Source organism: Balaenoptera physalus (genome assembly GCF_965194825.1).
Source record: "Balaenoptera physalus genome assembly, chromosome: 13".
Classification (NCBI taxonomy): Eukaryota; Metazoa; Chordata; class Mammalia; order Artiodactyla; family Balaenopteridae; genus Balaenoptera; species Balaenoptera physalus.
Window position 1 is genome coordinate 85,898,259 of NC_138892.1, and position 20,611 is coordinate 85,918,869.

At 36.6% G+C, this 20,611-nt stretch overlaps 2 protein-coding genes across 10 annotated transcripts in view; one reads left to right on the top strand and one right to left on the bottom strand.

The window, feature by feature from the left end:
- Window positions 1-17,990, bottom strand: part of FGFR1OP2 (FGFR1 oncogene partner 2) — a 35,147-nt gene extending 17,157 nt beyond the window's left edge. For 2 of the 5 annotated variants that reach the window (XM_082419871.1, XM_082419873.1), the window contains exons 1-3: window positions 17,716-17,990; window positions 4,595-4,731; window positions 2,277-2,394 (exon numbers count right to left, since the gene is read on the bottom strand). In XM_082419871.1, coding sequence (XP_082275997.1) covers window positions 2,277-2,394; window positions 4,595-4,729 — 253 coding nt within the window. In that variant the 5' untranslated portion in view covers window positions 4,730-4,731; window positions 17,716-17,990. Of the gene's footprint in view, window positions 1-2,276; window positions 2,395-4,594; window positions 4,732-8,732; window positions 8,959-17,715 lie in introns of all 5 variants that reach the window. The other 3 variants (XM_082419870.1, XM_082419869.1, XM_082419872.1) reach the window with 3 other exon arrangements.
- Window positions 17,991-18,088: 98 nt separating this feature from the next.
- The window catches only part of INTS13 (integrator complex subunit 13), a 33,040-nt gene continuing 30,517 nt past the window's right edge, over window positions 18,089-20,611 (top strand). For 2 of the 5 annotated variants that reach the window (XM_082419747.1, XM_082419744.1), the window contains exons 1-2: window positions 18,089-18,634; window positions 19,614-19,849. In XM_082419747.1, coding sequence (XP_082275873.1) covers window positions 19,625-19,849 — 225 coding nt within the window. In that variant the 5' untranslated portion in view covers window positions 18,089-18,634; window positions 19,614-19,624. The remainder of the gene's footprint in view (window positions 18,635-19,613; window positions 19,850-20,611) is intronic. The other 3 variants (XM_082419748.1, XM_082419746.1, XM_082419745.1) reach the window with 2 other exon arrangements.

A 20,611-nucleotide genomic window follows, 5' to 3' on the forward strand; every position in this document is an offset into this window, starting at 1 on the left:
CAGAAATCTCTTACATTCCTATACACTAATGATGAAAAATCTGAAACAGAAATTAAGGAAACATTCCCATTCACCATTGCAACAAAAAAATAAAATACCTAGGACTAAACCCACCTAAGGAGACAAAAGACCTGTATGCAGAAAACTATAAGACACTGATGAAAGAAATTAAATATGATACAAACAGATGGAAAGATATACCATGTTCCTGGATTGGAAGAATCAACATTGTGAAAATGACCATACTACCCAAAACTATCTACAGATTCAAAGCAATCCCTACCAAACTACCAAAGGCATTTTTCACAGAACTAGAACAAAAAATTTCACTATTTCTATGGAAACACAAAAGACCCCAAATAGCCAAAGCAATCTTGAGAAAGAAAAACGGAGCTGGAGGAATCAGGTGCCCGGACTTCAGACTATACTACAAAGCTACAGTAATGAAGACAGTATGGTACTGGCACAAAAACAGAAATATAGATCAATGGAACAGGATAGAAAGCCAAGAGGTAAACCCACGCACATATGGTCACCTTATCTTTGATAAAGGAGGCAAGACTATACAATGGAGAAAAGACAGTCTCTTCAATAAGTGGTGCTGGGGCAACTGGACAGCTACATGTAAAAGAATGAAATTAGAATACTCCCTAACAGCATACACAAAAATAAACTCAAAATGGATTAAAGACCTAAATGTAAGGCCAGACACTATAAAACTCTTAGAGGAAAACATAGGCTGAACACTCTGACATAAATCACAGCAAGATCCTTTTTGACCCACCTCCTAGAGTAATGGAAATAAAAACAAAAATAAACAAATGGGACCTAATGAACCTTAAAAGCTTTTGCACAGCAAAGGAAACCATAAACAAGATGAAAAGACAACCCTCAGAATGGAGAAAATATTTGCAAATGGAGCAACTGACAAAGGATTAATCTCCAAAATTTACAAGCAGCTCATGCAGCTCAATATGAAAAAAACAAACAACCCAATCCAAAAATGGGTGGAAGACCTAAACAGACATTTCTCCAAAGAAGACATACAGATGGCCTACAGACACATGAAAGAATGCTGAACATCACTACTCATTAGAGAAATGCAAATCAAAACTACAATGATGTGTCACCTCACACCGGTCAGAATGGCCATCATCAAAAAATCTACAAACAATAAATGCTGGAGAGGGTGTGGAGAAAAGGGAACCCTCTTGCACTGTTGGTGGGAATGTAAATTGATACAGCCACTATGGAGAACAGTATGGAGTTTCCTTAAAAAACTAAAAACAGAACTACCATACGACCCAGCAATCTCACGACTGGGCATATACCCTGAGAAAACCATAATTCAAAAAGAGTCATGTACCAAAATGTTCATTGCAGAACTATTTACAACAGCCAGGACATGGAAGCAACCTCAGTGTCCAATGACAGATGAATAGATAAAGAAGATGTGGCACGTATATACAATGGAATATCACTGAGCCATAAGAAGAAATGAAACTGAATTATTTGTAGTGAGGTGGATGGACCTAGAGTCTGTCACACAGAGTGAAGTAAGTCAGAAAGAGAAAAACAAATACCGTATGCTAACACAGATGTATGGAATCTAAAAAAAAAAAAGTGGTTCTGACGAACCTAGGGGCAGTACAGGAATAAAGACGCAGACATAGAGGATGGACTTGAGGACATGGAGAAGGGGAAGGGTAAGCTGGGACGAAGTGAGAGAGTGGCATTGACATATATACACTACCAAATGTAAAACAGATATCTAGTGGGAAGCAGCTGCATAGTACAGGGAGATCAGCTCGGTGCTTTGTGACCACCTAGAGGGATGGGAGGGAGATGCAAAAGGGAGGGGCTATGGGGATATATGTATACGTATAGCTGATTCACTGTTATACAGCAGAAACTAACACAACATTGTAAAGCAATTATACTCCAATGAAGATGTTTTAAAAAAAAGAGCAATAAGTACGATTTAGGCATAATGGACTAGAAATGTCAAAAAGTAACTTTAACTGGCTATTTTCCCATTTTATTTTATTTATTTATTGTTTTTTTGACCATGCCGCACAGGTTGCAGAATCTTAGTTCCCCAACCAGGTACCGATCCCGGGGCCATGGCAGTGAAAGTGTGGAGTCATAACTGCTGGACCACCAGGGAATTCCCTACTTTGCCATTTTAAAAAATATTAATTGGTCCCAAGTTGATAGTACAATTGCAGATTAAAGCTCTCTTTTGATTTGCTATACACAGTGATAATATAGCTTGCCTTTGTTCTCTTGTTGCAATTCTCTGATTTGTCTGTTTTCTTGCTGGATTCCCATAACTAATGTGGACCGTGGCCGATGTCTTGCAACTTCATTAAGTTCTTGAATTTCTTCTTGATACTAATGAAAAGATTTTTATTAAAATGTAAAATAAAATATTTGAAAATATGTATCTGATATATATATATATATACACACACACACACACACACACACACACACACACACACACACATGTATATTTGATAAAGAACCCTTACAACTCAACAATAAAAGGAAAAATAAGTCAATTTAAAAACAGGCAAACAAGTAAGTTCTGAGGATGTAATGTACATCATGGTGTCTAGAGATAACAATACTGTATTATATACTTGGAAGTTGCCAAGAGAATACATCTTAAATGTATACACACACACACACACACACACACACACACACATCGGTAATTATGTGAGGTGATGGAGGTATTAACTAACCTCATTGTGGTAGGTAATCTTTTCACAATATATACATATATCAATATATATTGTACACCTTAAACTTACACAATGTTGTATGTCAAGTATATCTCAGTAAAGCTGGAAAAAAATGGGTAAAGGATGTGAAGAGACATTTCTCTAAAGAAAATACACAAATGGCCAATAAACACATGAAAGATGCTTAACATCATTAGTCATTCAGGAAATACAATTCAGTGTAACAAGGAGATACCACTTCACAACCACTAGGATGAGCTTAATCAAAAAGCAAGTAATAACAAGTGTTGGAGAGGATATGGAGAAATCGCTCTCATATACAGTTCATGGGAATGTAAAATGATGTGCCTGCTTTGGAAAACAGTCAGGCAGATGCTCTAAAAGTTAAACGTAGAGTTATAAGACCCATCCATTCTAACTGAACTAGGTATATACCCAAGAAAATTGAAAACATATGTCCACATAGAAACTTACACACAAGTATTCATAGCAGTATTATACATAATAGCCAAAAAATAGAAACCATCCAAATGTCCATCAACCAATGAACAGATAAACACAATGTGCTGTATCCTTACAATGAATATTATTTAGCAATAAAAAGGAATGAAGTACTGATACATGCTACAACATGGATGAAACCTGAAAACATTACGTTAAAAAAAGTCACAAAAAGCCACATATTGTATGACTCCATTCATATGAAATGTCTAAAATAGGCAAATCCGTAGAGATGGACAGATTTGTGGTTTCCAGGGGCCAGGGAAAGGGAGACCTAGGGAGTAGCAGCTAATGGATATGGGCTTCTGGGGTGATGAAGTGTTCTCAAACTAGACAGTAATTATGGTTGCACAGCATGTGAATATACTAAAGTCCAATGAACTGCACTCTTCAAAAGGGTAAACTTTATGGTATGGTTCTTAACTCTGGTTGTCAAACCCCCTTTTTTACAACTCAATACCAGATATATATGCTCACTGGAATGCATGAATCAAGGTAGACAGGGATGTATGTAATGTGTTTAGGGCAACAAAGTTGCAAAACAAAATAAGTAAACTTCCTTCACTATTTTCAGCAGCTTTGTTAAAAGCAGTAACCCTGGGTTGCTTCCTTTTACAAAAGGGATGCATTTCTAGAGAGTAAGCTATGAACATATATTTTCCTCCAGTGATTTCCATCATAATATCAGAGATTTTATAATTCTTAGAGTTGAAACTCTTTATCAAAAGAGGGCTTAAAATAGTAGCTCACTGGAAAGTTCTTACATACAACAGTAAGGATAACAAGAAGTGAAGCCCTTTTTCTTTCTTCTTTAACTGGCAGCATTAAATGAAAAATAAGGTAGCAAGTACAAATGCAGTAACTGCAAAAGCTGGAAACCAGATATTGCTTTGCATCATTTTCAAAAACTATTTTATTGTTAAATAGTGTCACCTAAATACTCTTATAAAGAAAAATATTTCTACATTATAAAAATAGGAGACAGAGCAAAATATGTGTCAATTATATAGTAAAAGATATTATCTGGTCTTTGTCAAATGTATCTAGACCTAAAAAATTCATATATTTTCCAAACTCAAATGTGCATCACTGTCATAAAAGTTCTCAAGTCTATATGTTTTAGAATATATATTGAATATATACACATATACATGCCAGCTGAACTTGACAAAATTACATTTCAGTCTAAAGTAAACTGAAACACACAAGTCAAGCTACTTTTAAATTTTAGAGAACATTAAAAATAATAAAATACTAATTAAGCAGAAGTTTACAATTCAAGCAACACATAAATATCAATGACTGCTTTTTTAAAATGGAATCAGCAAGGAAAAACATCAAACCTGCTTCATAGCTTCTACTCGCTTGTTGAGGGCTGTGGTTTGCTCAATCAGAGATTCTGCTGCATCGTCGTGATCTCTCAGTCTTTCAACAAGGGCTTTAGCATCAGCAAGTGCCTTCTCAATTGTGCAACTCATTTCTAAAGGAATATGTATAATTAAAAATGAAAATCAAGATTCAAAACAAAGCTGGCGTAGCACCTTATTTTAGTTTCATATTAACACAGATATGCTTAAGCTACATTTGTTACTGGATCGCTCACTGTCTCAGAAGAAACAAAATCTAAGAACACCTGTGGCTCTGATTCTGTTAAGGTAGAACAAACTCAAAAGTGAATTTATAATATTCAAAAATTACAATGTGTATAAATACATGTAATTATATAATTACATATATATATATATATATATATATACACACACATATATATGTGTGTGTGTGTGATCATACATATATGATTTGCAGACATAATCAGAATGTATTTAAAACACCCTGAATTTATAGCGGGGAAAAAAAGTACACATCCAATGAATACATTTTACGTTATAAAGAAATAGTGCTCTTCATAAGGGCAATCCCAATCTTGTCATTTGTAAAAAATGTCACTTTATTAGTCTTTATTCTGCAGTCAATGACTGTCAGGTCTCTGACCACAGACCCTTCCTAGCCTCTGCTTGGTCAGGTGACCTGAGACACTATTCACAAATGCACACTACTGACCAGCCAAAGTGGCCTCTATGTGTCATGCTATGCTCAAGTGTCAACCTCCTTCTGGAGGAACTTTGGCTTCTTATATAAAATTGCATTATAATCCTAACTCTTGCACTTTCCTTAGTGAATGGCAAAGAAAGTTTTAACTTAGAACACTGGCCATTATGGGAAACTTCTGAGGTGTTAAAATCAATAATTAATATGCATAAAAGGAGCTCAAAAAATTAGGAGGCAAAACATGAAGCAGCCAATAGTTATTGTAGTTTCTTCAACTGGTATGCTGAGACCTCAAAACAAAATTTTAATCTTAAAATAATGTCTCTCAAAAACTTTAACCTTCTGAAACTTATCATTCTTGATTTTTTTCTCTTTGTACTAAGTGTCACCTTACTTTCTATATAAGCTACCCTTTCTTCAACATTTTCTCAAAAAATAAAATTACACTGTAAAATTACTAGGCCAGAAGCCAGGTCTATAGATATTAAATTAAAACTCAGGTATAGAACCAAGTTAAGGGCTATAATGAAGGATTTTCATCAAGTTTAGGAAGACAGAAATTTGCTACAGAATGTAGGACTTAGATCCTACTGCACTGGACTATAGTTCAGTTAATTATTTGCCCCTCAGATACAGAAAAATGCAGCAAGTACAAAAGAGATTTAAATAACCCAACTGTGTAACATTTTAAAAGAAGGAAAGAAAACACATCAGGCCATTTTAGCAGGCTTTCATTTAAGGTTATATAGCAAAGATTCAAAATCATAAACTAAATAAAGATGAAAAAACCTTCAAACAGTATTCTTGGTTGTACCCAACAGCTGAAGCAAAGGGTATACTGTCCTGTTATTACAAACAGGTTTAAAGCTGAATAAAAAGATTTAATCAAAATAAATTAAAATGTAAAACTGCCAATCTAGAAAATATTCATGACTAGACATTTCCAGAGAGCTTTAAGAATTAAGCTGGAAACTAATACGATTTCTGTCTCTCTAGATAAAACAACCAAAAGATTTGTCCTCTAATATCTAGGAGATTTAGATAAGCGTACTTCAAAATACAACAAGCAAAAGGGCAATTAAAGGAACCAATGCCTCGTACTGGCTAAAACACAAAAGGACAGCCATTCAAAATCTATCTAAGATGCTGCTCCAAGGGAGACATTAGCCTCCAATAATGCCTTGCCCTTCCTCTAAACTTCCAAGGGGAATAATCTAAAATTATAGATAGGTAATAGTACGGCTTTCCTATTTATGTGGGAGTTACTATATCTCCATATCTCCCATCAATCCCACTACTATAGAACACCAGATTCTTCAGAGTAAAATTTTAAAGTTATATATGGAAAAAAAAAATTAAAAAGAGAAAAAATATTTGTCTTACAGTAAAAATAACTGGTTGTAACAGATGGTGAAAGAAAATTAAAAAAACAAAGTCTAGAGAAAGTTATAAAAGATCTGAGAGAAGTAAAGTTTATCTTGATTTAATAGAACAAGTCAAGTATGAGGAACCTCTGACAGTCCTAGGTTCCAACCTAGGATATTGTTAAATGATACTGTTGGGACTACCATGAGAAGAATACCTCTTTATGCTTTGTAACAACATGACATCTACAAACAATAGATAGGATGCATTTCCAAATAAAATGCACTAAAGTTCCTATATATGATCAGATAATAAGTGATCTAGACATGAGAATACGTATACTGTGTGTAATTCAATAAGTTGCCCTCTCCCCAGAAGCCATGCTCCCAGAATTCTCTGGGCAAAGGAATCTACAGAGCCCTGAATCTAGATGGAATCTTTCCAGATAATCATAAATCTTTCTTTTTGAAATACGAAAAAGTTGGGACTTCCCTGGTGGTCCAGCTGTTAAGCCTCCGTGCTCCCAATGCAGGGGACCCAGGTTCAATCCCTGGTCAGGGAACTAGATCCCGCAATGCCACAACTAAAGATCCCGCATGCTGCAACAAAGACCCCGTGTGCCACAACAAAGACCCTGCACAGCCAAATAAATAAGTAAATAAATAAATAAATAAATATTAAAAAAAAAAAAGGAATATGAAAAAGTTAAGCTGCGTTCTGCGAGTATCAACTTGACAACATGGCACCAAAGACCCACTGCCTATTAAATCCTATGCTTTGATTCAGTAGCTAAGGCTCACCCTCCTTGCCTCAGAGCAATCACAGGCCTCAACTAAATTAGTCAAAGCATCTTCACAGTTTATACTAGGTCTTTATACCTAATGTTCCCATATGTAGTAAATCCCAACTGCTAAATGAAAGCACCCTAAATCATCTACTAGTGGAATAATTATGAAATGTTGTTACTTTCTCCGCTTCATATTACCATCTTCTGGTACAAAACTCTTACTCCAACAAACATACCTACTGGAAGAAAATCTTGTGGCTGTGTTCCCATGATTCAAGGAGTGTCCAAGCCCAAAGCAAAGCTTTTGAACTCTCTAGTACCAAATCCCGACTTTACTGTTTGTTAACGGGTTTTATATCAAACATGAAAAGTGACGTGCATCAGGCTTGATACATAACAGGCACTTCAGTCATGCTGATAAAATTCAATTTCTTACCAGAAGCCAAACTGATCAAATGACTTAACTGTGGCCTTCTAAGATAGAGCAACTCGCTAAAATGAAAGAGTAAATACATACACTAATAGCTGAATTGTTTTTGGAATAATTCACTTCTTTAAATGCTCCAAGGAAGTTCCTCAGATATCCTTTAAAAAACAACAAATACATTAACTACTTGATGGCTTGATGCTACCTAAAATAATAAGGTAGAGATGCACAGTAAAAAAAAAAGATTCTAAAGCTAGTATCGTATATTACAGATACTACTGAACTACTTTAAAGTACATAGTTATAAAAACATTACTTTTACTAAAAGTCCTATGCAAGGGTTTCACGTAAAACAATAAACTCATAAGAAATCCATGGAGAAGTCAAAGAGTCCATCGCAGACACACAAAATCTGGCCTGCCAAATTCCAGAAAGAAACATGGGATGATCAGGTTATAAAATCCATGAGTATAAGAGCGGACAGAATCAGGATGGCTACCTGATAGCACCAGACAAAACCTCGAATGAACACTAACTCATTCCAGTAGAAAAAGATTAGCCACAATAGTAAACACTGATGGGAAAATTGCTTGGATGGCAGAGGATATGGCCATGTACACACCTTATTTGTAAATAAATGTATCTGGAAAAATTGTAAAGGTGACGTGAGGACTAAAACCGTTCCTAAAGGACGTTTTGAACATCTCCAAGTGGATTTTATAGGGTTGCCTCTCTCTATGGTTTAGGACTACATAACATTCCTAAATATACGAGCAATGTATTAATAATAGTATATTTATTTATGTTATGGATGGATTTTAAAAGTCCCCTACTGAAAAGCCATAATACTCACAATGGTTAATATACTATTATATTTTGTGTCCTTCCAAGAATATTCTAACTTGTCAATCAGGTAAGATAGAGACATTTAACTGGATCAGTTATTCATGAATTTAAATTATGCAACACTTTGCCTCTTTCTCAGAAATCTTTCTGCTTGTATCATTCCCAGTCCTCAGCAAACCCCAAACAGGATAAATCCAGGAAGGTCCAAGCTCAGACACATCATAATCAAATTTCTGAAAATGAAAGACAAAGAAAAAATCCTGAAAGCAGCCAGAGAAAAATAACATATTATTTACAGAGAACCAACATTTTGAATGACTATAGATTTTTCATCAGAAATCAAGAAGGCCAGTAAAAAAGTGCTAAAGAATGGAACTCTCAACCCATAATTCTATATCCAGTGAAAATATCCTTCATATATGAAGGTAAAATAAAAATCATTCTCAGATGAAGAAAAAGAGAACCCATTTCTAGTAGATTTGTTCTAAAGGAAATTCTTCAGAGGGAAGCAAAATGATAGCAGAAGGAAACTTAGAGTATCAGGAATAAAGGAAGAGCAAGAGAAATCATAAATATCTTGATAAAAATAATAGACTATTCTCTTTTTGAGTGCTTTAAAATGTCTGATATTTGAAAACAAAAGCTATAACTTTTGTGATGGAATTTTCAATTTATGTAGATGTAATATATAACTACAACATAAAGGGGGAGGGTAAATGGACCTATACTATAATGTTTCAACATCTCACTTGAAATGACAAAATGTCAATTGTAAACAAACATATATATTGTAATACTAGAGAAATTCCTAAAAAAAGCAGTATGGAGATAAGAGTCAAAATCATAACAGATGAATTAAAATGAATTAAAAGTTTTAATAACTCAAAAGAAGGAGAAAAGGGGAAAGGAAGGAAAAAAACACTGAGGGTACAAACAGAAAACAAATAAGATGGTGGATCTAATACAAACATATTAGTAACTACACTAAATACAAATGTTCTAAACACATTAGAACATACAGTCTGATAATCTAACTCTTTAATTAGGATTTAAAACGGACCCAATTATATGTTGTCTATATGAAACTCACTTCAAATATGATATAGGTAGGTTAAAAGTAAAAGGATGGAAAGAGACACACTATATAAACACCAATCAAAAGAAAGCCAGTGTACTAATAATAAGTACACAAAAAGGTGCTCAACATGATTAGCCATCAGGGAACTGCAAATCAAAACAAGATTCTACTTCATATCTACTAGGCTGGCTATAATAAAAAAGATAGTAAGTGTTGGCTAGGATGCAGAGAATTTGGAGCTTTCATGGACTGCTGGTTGGAATGTAAAATGGTGCAGCCACTTTGGAAACCAGTCTGACAGTTCCTCAAAAGGTTAAACACATGATCTAGCAAGTCTACTCCTAGATACACACCAAGAAAATGAAAACATGTCCTTGCAAAAAATTGTACATGAATGTTCATAGCAACACTATTCATAATAGCTTCAAAGTAGAAATAGCCCAAATGTCCATCAACTGAAAAATGAATAAATAAAATGTGATACAGTGAATATTTTTTGACCCAAAACAAAGAGGAATGATGTACTGACATAAGCTACAAAATGGATGAAACTTGAAAAATTATGCTAAGTGAAAGAAGCCGGTCACAAAGGAGCACGTATTTTGATTCCATTTACATGAAATGTCCACAAGATGCACATTCATATAGGCAGAAAGCAGATTAATGATTTGTCTAGGGTCAAAGGGAGAGGGGGAAGATAGGGGGAATGGGTAGTGACTTAATGGGCATAGCTTTTTGTAGTGAAGAAAATATTCTAAAATTGATTGTGGTGATGGTTGCACAAATCTGTGAATATACAAAAAACCCATCAAATTGTTCACATTAAACGATGGAATATTATGGTATGTGAAACTGTATCTCAATAAAGGTATTATATTTAAAAAAAAGAGCTGGTGGCTATATTAATACTAGATGAGGGACTTCCCTGGTGGCGCAATGGATAAGAATCCACCTGCCAATGCAGGGGACACAGGTTCAAGCCCTGGTCCGGGAAGATCCCACATGCTGCGGAGCAACTAAGCCCATATGCCACCACTACTGAGCCTGTGCTCTAGAGCCCGCGAGCCACAACTACTGAGCCTGCATGCCACAACTACTGAAGCCCACACACCTAGAGCCCATGCCCGTGCACACAACAAGAGAAGCCCACGCACCGCAATGAAAAGTAGCCCCCACTCGCTGCAACTAGAGAAAACCCGCGCACAGCAACAAAGACCCAACACAGCCAAAAATAAATAAATAAATAAATAAATTTACTTTTAAAAAATATACTAGATGAATTAGACTTCAGAGAAAAGAAAATTACCAGGGATAAAAGAGGGGCAATACATAGTTGACAAACGGTCCAACTCACCAAGAACACATAAGAATCCTAAATGTATATGTACCTAACTAGAGAGCTTCAAAATCAAACAAAAACTGAAAAAAAAAAATAGACATGTCCTCACTTACTGCTGAAATCTTCAACACTTCTTTCTCAGTAACTGATGGAACTAGTACACAGAAAATCAGCAACGATATAGAAGAAATGAACAAACTCCATCAACTAAGTAGACTGAATTGATATTTATAAAACACTATACCCAACAACAGCAGAATACACATTATTTTTAAGTACACATAGGACATTCACTGGGATAGAGTATATCCTGGATCAAAAAACAAACCTTAACAAATTTAAAAGAACTGCAGTCATACAAATTATGTTCTCTGAACATAATGGAATTAAACTGAAATAAATAACAAAGAGACAACAAGAAAATCTCTAAATATTTGGAAATTAAACAACACACATAAATAATCCATGAGACAAAAAGAAAGTCTTTTTGGAAATTAGAAAATATTTTGATCTAAATACAAGATATCAAAATTTTGGCATGCATGTAAAGCAGGAAATTTATACACTAAATGCTTATATAAGAAAATGAGAAAGATATCAAATCAATTATCTAAGCCTCAACCTTATGAAATAAGGAAAAGAAAAGCAAAATAAACACAAAGTAAACAGAAAGAAGGAAATAATAAAAGAGCAGAAATTAATGAAATTGAAAACAGGAAAACAACAGAAAAAAACCCAATGAAACCAAAAACTAGTTCTTTGAAAAAGCAAAAAAAAGTTGATAAACCTCCAGCATAACTGACCAAGAAAAAAAAGAGAGAAGAAATAAATTACCAATGTCAGGAATGAAAAAAGGGATATCACTGCAGACTCCTAATTCATTAATAGGATAAGTGAATACAATAATAAATTTCATACACATGAATTGGATGAAATGGACTAATTCTTTAAAAACCACAAGCTACATACAAGATGCATCATCAAGATGCAACTATTAGTAATAATTATTATAGCTATAACTATTAAATACCTATAACTATTCTATAGTCCTATAACTATTAAAAACATTGTATTCGTAGTTAAAAATCTTCTGCCAAAAATCTCCAGACTCAAATGGTTTCAATGGCAAATTCAACCAAATAGCCAAAATAATTTTGAAAACAAAATTGGAGAAATCACACTTCTAAATTTTAAGACTTACTATAAAGCTATACAAGTCAAGATGGCATGGTATTGGCAGAGCCAGTCAGATAAAACAGAACAGGTCCAGAAATAAGCCCACAGAAACACGACCAATTGATTTTTGAAGAAGGTGTAAAGGCAAGTCAAAGGAGAAAGGATAGCCTTTTCAGCAAATGGTGCTGGGAGACTGGACATCTGCATGCCAACAAGTTAACCCTGAAGTAATTCTTACAATTTTCACAAAAATTAACTCCAAATGGACCATAGATCTAAATGTAAAATGAAAAATGGTAACACTTCTAGAAGAAAAAACAGGAGAAAATCTTTGTGACCTGGGGTTAAGCAAACACTTTTTAGACATGATACCAAAAGCTTGATTCAAAAAAGGAAAATTCAATAAACTGGACGTCATCAAAATTAGAAAGTTTTGCTCTGGGAAACACTGTTAAGACAGTCTGAAAAGACAAGCTATAGACTAGAAGAAGATACAAATCACATATCTGACACAGGACTTGTATTCAGAATACATAAAAACCTCTCAAAACTAACAATAAGGTAATAATCTAATTTTTAAAAATGAGCAAAAGACTTTAACACTTAACCAAAAACATATATGGATGGCAAACAAAGCACATGAAAAGATATTCAACATCATTAGCCATTAAAGAAAAGCAATTAAATCCATGATGAGTTCCACTATACCCCTATTAAAATGGATAAAATAGAAAGCATTGACATACCAAGTGCTGGCATGGAACTCTCACACAATGCTGGTGAGAATGCAAAATAACATAGTTATTTTGGAAAATGGTTTAGCAGTTTCTGAAAAGTTAAATGTATTCTACCATATGACCCAGGAATACCAATTCTGGGTATTTACTGTAGAGAAATGAGTGGATAAACAAACTGCAGTACACACAGTCCATACAATGAAATACTACTCAGCAATAATAGGAATGAAGCACTGATACAGGCAACAACGTAGATGAATCTCAAAAATATTATGCTGACTGAGTGAAAGAAGACAATCTCAAAAGGTTACATACTGCTTCCACTTACCTGGCACTGCCCAAAGGACAAAACCGCAGCGGTAGATAAGAGGGTACATAAGAGATCAGTGGTTGTCAGGAGCTGGGAGTGGGAGTGGGAGTGGGGGAGAAGGGTGTGGCACAAGAGAGTATTCTGAAATAATGGAGAGTTCTGTATCCTGATTGCAGTGGAATCTCTATACATGTTAAAATGAATAGAACTATATTGCAAAAAAGGGCATAATACGTTAATTTTAAAACTTAAAAAAAAAATCATTATCTGTCCCCAAGGTTTTGCCTTTGTCTTTAATTCATCTGCTGTTTATTTGTATGCGTGGTATAAGGAAGATATCTAATTATATTTTCCTTTTCTCATGGGGACAACTAGTTGCCCCAGTTCCCATTTATTGGATCGTATGTTCTTCCCCCACTGAATTGTAATGCCACACCTGTTGTATGTTTTTTCAATAAATGTATGGGTATGTTTCTGAGCTCTCTATTCTACCTCTGGATCTATCATCTATCTTTACATCAATACGCTGCCTCAACTGTTACAGTTGTAAAATAACTCTTGTTATCTGATATGGCAAGTCATCTTTTCCTTCTTCAAAAGTGTGTTAGCCTTTTCTCCAACCTAATTCAATCTAAATGGACCTCTAGAGCACTCCAGAGTAAAATCAAACCGCTAGGTAATAATTTTAATTAATTCCAAATGTTGGTAGCTTTCTGAGCCTGAGTAGTACAACCTTATACTGAATCTCGCTCATTGGGATAACTGTTATTTCCATTTTATCAATGAGGAAACAGACTCAGGATTTCAAAGGTAAGGAGCTGACTGACAGCACCATGTAGCAAGGAAGGAGCCAAGCTAGTACCAGAAATAGAACTTCTGACCCCCAGTCTAGTGGATATTCATGAACCAAGATGGCTCTCCAGGGCCCTGTTTGCTTTTACCTATATGAAGACTATCCTGGTCTCCTGGGTGGAAAAACAAAGCAAATTCCTTGACCCTACTCCACCAATGAGACTTCCAAAATATTATATAAATTGCATTTCAAGCCAGCAATAGAAAATAAATGGAAGTGTAAATGAAGATGAAAAAAATAACAAATTTTTAATATTTTTCTGCATAACCAATAAAAGCCTAGTACCTATTTTAACCAGCCATCACAGTTAATGTAAGACTGTTAAAAACAAGAAAACAGGCCCCCAAATGCCATGTCACTTATGCTAAGCTCCACATCACCAAACCAAGACTTAACTTACAGTTTTGGCCTCTTCCAGAAATGGAACCTTAAATCCGTCGATCAGGAATCACTGTGAGGTAATTTGTCTGACAGATCCCTGCCGTCCCTTAAAGGAAAGTGACTTTGTCCCAACCAATCTGCTTTTTGTTAGTATAACTTCCTTGTCCCTTCTCCTATAAAAGTCTTTCATTTTGTACAACTCCTTGGAACTCCTTTCTGCTAGATGGGATGCAGCCTGATTCATGAGTCGTTGAACAAAGCCAATAAGATTTTTAAAGTTTACTCAGTTGAATTTTGTTTTTTAAGGAGACCAATTAGGCTTTCTGAAACTAGAATTAACATCCACTTTAAAAAACATTCTCTAGGTTGCATAATGAAATACTCTATCAAAATGAACTACATTTGAAATTTGTAACTATAAAAACATACCTGTTCAGTGAAAGGAATTATAAATAGCAGGTAATTAAAAGCATACCTTCATTAGCATTTCAGAAAAACAGTGACACAAAGTTTCTATGAATCTGCATGTTCATTTCCTGTATGTGAAACCACAGAAAAGTTTAAAATATTTTATAATATGCATTTACTTTGCCACCTTTTTTGAAAAACATTGTGCTTTTCCCGCACTGTTTGGCTGGTAACTGGAGTGGGAGGAAGATTGTTTTCCACATTCTCTAACAAGTTTTAAATTTTAAAAGACTCCAGTTTAAAAAAAAAAAGATATTCTCAATTGATCTATTTTTAGAGAGCATGTCTTAACTAGTCACACTTAACTAGTGTACTTACTTACATTATCTTCTATAGGTAGGTTCATATTACAAGTAAAATTTTTTAAAGCAGTTCCCCACCCTCCACATGAGCCACATTCTCACCCACTTTACCACCCAAAGACATTCGCAGTCAGACTCCTGGCAGAGGGTTCAGAACATTGTGCTGCTGATAAAAGAGAAACCACCACCCACCCGAGACAGAAACTGCCAGCTGTTAGTTTTAGATTTTGGTTAAGAAAAATTTACAGAAATTCAAACCACTCTTCTTTCTCCTTTATCCACAAATCCATTACCCTATAGCTGGAACTACGCAGAAATGCTGTGACCGCTGACATACCACAGATGTGTCTATCAATGTCAACAATCTAGTTTAAAAATTTTTATTGTTCAGGCAGGTGCTTCTAAAGTTAATTAGTAGATAATATTAACTGACACATATGGAAATATAAAAATAAAAAGTCCTGGTTATGGCTTTCTTAGAAACTTATAAAGAGATCAAGAAAGAAAACATGTAAATTATAAATTACGTATTTTTAAAAAGCATCTTATACAGACATAGCACTGTATCTGAAAGCACAAAAAATTTTCACTGTCCTTGAAAATGATGGAATGAACACGTTTGGAGGTTTATGAAGCTGCTTTATGAAGAAAATGAATTTTTAAAGTTAGAAGAAACAATTTGAAAGTAAGGACACAGGAGAATTTTTTTTTTAATTATACGTTACCTTGGAATTGTGGCTAAATATAAGTTGCATACACCAGTATGTTCAAACAGGTATGACAATTCAAGAAGGACCTAACTTAATCTAAACCAGTTATTTCTAACCTATGGGCAAGGAATCATTGGAAGGGTTGCACGGATGTACATATACCAAGCATGGTCTGTAGTCTAAATATTTCTCTCACATATATAGCCCACTATTTTTAATAGAGACTAGTAATAATAAAATACAAACGCATTTAAAAGCATAATAGTCTTTTTGCCTGAGATTGCACAATCTCAACTAACAGATACTAAACGTACAATTACTTGTGTGTTGGTGGTACAGGGTGCCTCATATTCAAAACAGGTCAAGGTTCTTTAAGCTAATATACAAGGTTCCTCTGGCTCTAAAATTCTACACTTTTAAGGATGCTAAGGACTCCTACTCCTATGGTGAATCTTCAGAACTATAACGCCTGCTATGTGCCAAGCACTGGTTTAACTTTTGTTACAAAGATGAATAAGACGTGATCCCAGGCTCAAGCTCAAATTGGCACAAGAGACAGATAGTTGAACAACTAATGTTATACAACCTAAAAAATACCGCAGAAGTACCATTTCAAGTGCTTTGGGAACACAATGGTACTATCAGTGTCATCTGTGGGAGCCTGAGAAGACAATGGTCTATGAATTGGATCTTGAAAGTTGGTTTAAAAAAAAAAGGAAGAGTAAGCATTCAAGACAGATGGTACAGCACATACAAAGGCACAAAGTTGTGAAAGTGCTTGCATGTTTGGAGAAACATCCAGCAGTCTGGCATGACTGGGTATTGAAGTATTTGGAGGAGAGGCAAAATAAGACGAAAGAGGTAGAATGGATTGGAACAGACAGTATAAGGTCCTAAGTGATATGCTTAACAATTAGGACTTAATTCTGTCAGCAATACGGTTATTCAAAAAGCTTAAAGAAAGTATCGATATGAACAGATTTGTATTTCAGAATGGTAACTCTAGGGAAGGATGATGGCGGGGAAATCATCTGGTGAAAGAAAAAGAAAAAGCATCGTGCAGTGCAAGTGGAAATACACAGTCAAGGATGAGCCTTAGGTTCCTAGTTTGGACAGCAGGATGGACACCGGTACCATTATCTGAGATGGGATACATAAAAAAGGCAGGAAGAAAACCAAGAAGAGAGTAGGATTCTTCAGAGGGCAGTTTCCAGACAGTATGGTTATCCATGAAGAGTACTAGGAAAAGAGTAATATTTCTTGGAGGGCAGTTTCAAGAAAGAGGGAATGGTTCTCCATGTCATATGCAAAGAGGTAAATTGAAAACTGAAAAGGACCCCTTTTGCATCCCTGCCGACCACCTCCCAACCCCACCCCGCAAACGGTGAGTTCCCAGGTGGGTTAGGCAGGAAGAAAACAGAGAGGGAAGGTGTGTCCACAGGGTTAGGGCCAAGGCTTTTCATCGAACTTTCCGCACCTCAGTTCCGGAAAGAGGTGCTCAGAGCCGAACAAGGAGAGGAAGTACCGCGCCCAGGAACTGGCAACCGGTAGTTCAAGAGATGGTGCAAAGCACCATCGGGGAAGGAAGCTTCCGACTCCCTATGCCCGCTCTGGTCCCTGGATTGATTCCACTTACTCTGGTCTCAATCCCTCGCAGCCGTCAGCTGTGGCGGTTAGGACTCAAAGCCTCGGCCAACGGGGACCTATGCACCCAGGGGAAGAGACTCCTCTTGCCTGTTCAGCTTCTTCAGCGAGGCAGTACAGGGGCGTCCTGGGGGAATCAGAGGGGCTCAGCCCCATCACTGGCCAAGCGAAAACCTCCGTTCACCGCCTCCGACCAGCGCTCTCAGAACACTTTAACCTCGCGAGATTTCCTTCCTCGCGTAACCGTGGGGGCAGAGCCCAGCGATTTTTTTTGAGGCCTCTAGCTGACATGCGCGAGAGGTAGGGGCGGGCCTCCCCACTAATCCACACTCAAGCTTTCTCTCGGCCTCTCGCAAAATCTCGCGAATTTTGCTAGGGGAAACGGGCCTGGGTGGAGAGACGGAGAAGGGGAGATCTGGTGGGCGGGTCTTGCGCTTAGGGGACCGTAGCACCGTTAGCCGGTGCTGTGGTTGGTACTTCGCTGTTGGGGAGGCTCTTAGGTCGCCCGGATCAATTTTCCCAATGGGTGACTGGGAAAATTAGGGGGTAGAAAATCTTGAGGGTCGGAGGCATTTTTTTCTTGGCTCCGCCCTCTTCCTGTTAGAGACCTGGGCGTCTGGCCTGCAGAGGGGGAAGGGCAGCGTGGCGGGGCTGCCGAAGAGTGCTTTGCGCACGCGCCAGTCCGAGTGTGTGAGTGTTTGTGTTCACGCGCAGGCGCGCGCGCTCCTGCATTTAGGAAGCCTGGGAAGGACTGGTGTGTTAGGAGATGAGCGGGGAAAGCATAGTCCCCTGTCTTTGGTACCAGACACTCCTGACTGTGCGCTGACCCTCCCCACCCAGCCAGCAGCCTTTTCCAGAGAGGCTGTGGTGCATAGCCTCTGTTCGTTTTCACTGCAGGACCAGGCACGAAAGTAAGCGAACCTCGATCCTGAGGTCTTCCTTATCCACTCACCTTGTACTTTCCACCCCCCACTTTCCAGCAGAGTGTGTCTAGGTTTCTCAAAGAAGAGTTTTGCATGAAGGGGAAATGCATTTGAAAGCAGGAGAAGAAAATAGCTGGATTGTAAAAAGTCGGTTCGTTTTAATGAACACTTCTGCTGTGTTTACCCTGTGCTTTTCGAATGTGGATTGTCTATTCAGTATAAGATTTTATTAGCGAAGCAAGGGAGTTCTTATAAGAAAAAGTTTCAAAAGTTCCTCCTTCCCACCATGTGATGGTAGCACCTAAGTTTTTCTGTTCTACATGATGAATTACCGTGGTGTTTCAGAAGCTAAGGTGGAGAGTGTGAATTTGAGGTCCTTATCCTAATGCGAAGACCAGATATGCAGTTATCTTAGGAGATGTTTGTTATGTTTTGAGCTTCCCTTTTGTTGTCACTCTTTCCAGTTCATTCTTTCTCCCCAATCCCCACCCTTTTTCAGAAGTCTTAGAGATTTTTTTGGAGGGAAGCCCCCAAATGCTGCCTTATATTACTTTAGGGGTTTATATTTGATTGATGTCAATTAGCAAGGATCATCAAAAGTGTGTTTGAAGAGTGTTTGTCGTTTACTTTGTTTGGTATTATGTAAGGGAAACAAGTACGATTATTTGTAAAAATGTTTTCTTCTGGCAAATTTAAGTTCATTCCAAAGGCAAAAAATATCTGCATGTATTGTAATCTGCCTGTGTCTGGTAGAATGACAGGTGAATATGGTGTAGCTCATCCCTTGAATTGCTACTTTCTGGTCATGACCTCATTAAATCTTGTCCTTTGTTCGATAAATTTTTTTGACTACTGATTATTCATGTTCCCTATCAAATCTTGAGGAGAAGACGCATTCGTTAGAAATAATTTAAGATATTAAATGTTATGTATAAGATGTTTGGCTAATATATTTTATCCCTTACAGGTTAAAACAAAATGAAGATTTTTTCTGAATCTCATAAAACAGTATTTGTTGTGGATCACTGCCCTTACATGGCAGAATCATGCAGACAGCATGTCGAGTTTGATATGTTGGTGAAGAATAGGACCCAAGGAATCATCCCTTTGGCCCCTATATCTAAATCATTGTGGACTTGCTCAGTAGAATCTTCCATGGAATATTGTAGAATAATGTATGATATATTTCCTTTCAAAAAGCTGGTGAGTGTGAAGTACAAGGAAAATCATGATTTGGGGGATGTACTTGACTGCTTTTTACACGTTTTATGTATGACTTTGCTTTAGATTTGACTTATAACTGTTTATTTACCACTTTAAAAGTGTAGTATATAGAACTCCCCTTCGGGGTTAATATGTGTATTTAATTGGGGCCGCTAACAATTATGGAGCACTTACATGTGCTTCATATTAGCTCCTTTAACTCTTACAGCAGTCCTATGAGGTAGCTACTGTAATTACTGGGACAATATTCAAAGTGTATAAAAACCAGAATGGAACAGACACTGACCACTGAGAACTGCTGCCAGCCTAAGCAGAAGGGATGTTGGCTGAAAGCACTTTGTCAGAATGTGTTGGTATGTTCCATCTGAATATCAGCCTTGTTTATTACTGCCTTGTTGGAGACGCAGCAGCTGAGGTAAAGAGAAGCAATTTGCCCTGAGTCATGTAGCTAGTTAGAGGAAGAACCAGAATTTGAACCTGGCTGCTTACAGTTTTAGTGAAAGTGTCCTAAATTGCTGCAGGATTTGGCCATATTGTAAAGAATGCTCTTAAGAATGCTAAGGGGAAATTGTTTTTATCAGTAAGAAGAGAAGTTGAAGATTGATAGAAATTCCAAGTGTGAAAATTATCTTCAGTTTTCAGAATCTCAACTGTTTTATTTTGGGAAAGTCATTTGGTTAAGCCACAAGTGGATGCTTTGCTTTCTGTCTCATTTGGAGCAGCGTAGGCTGGGACCTAGCC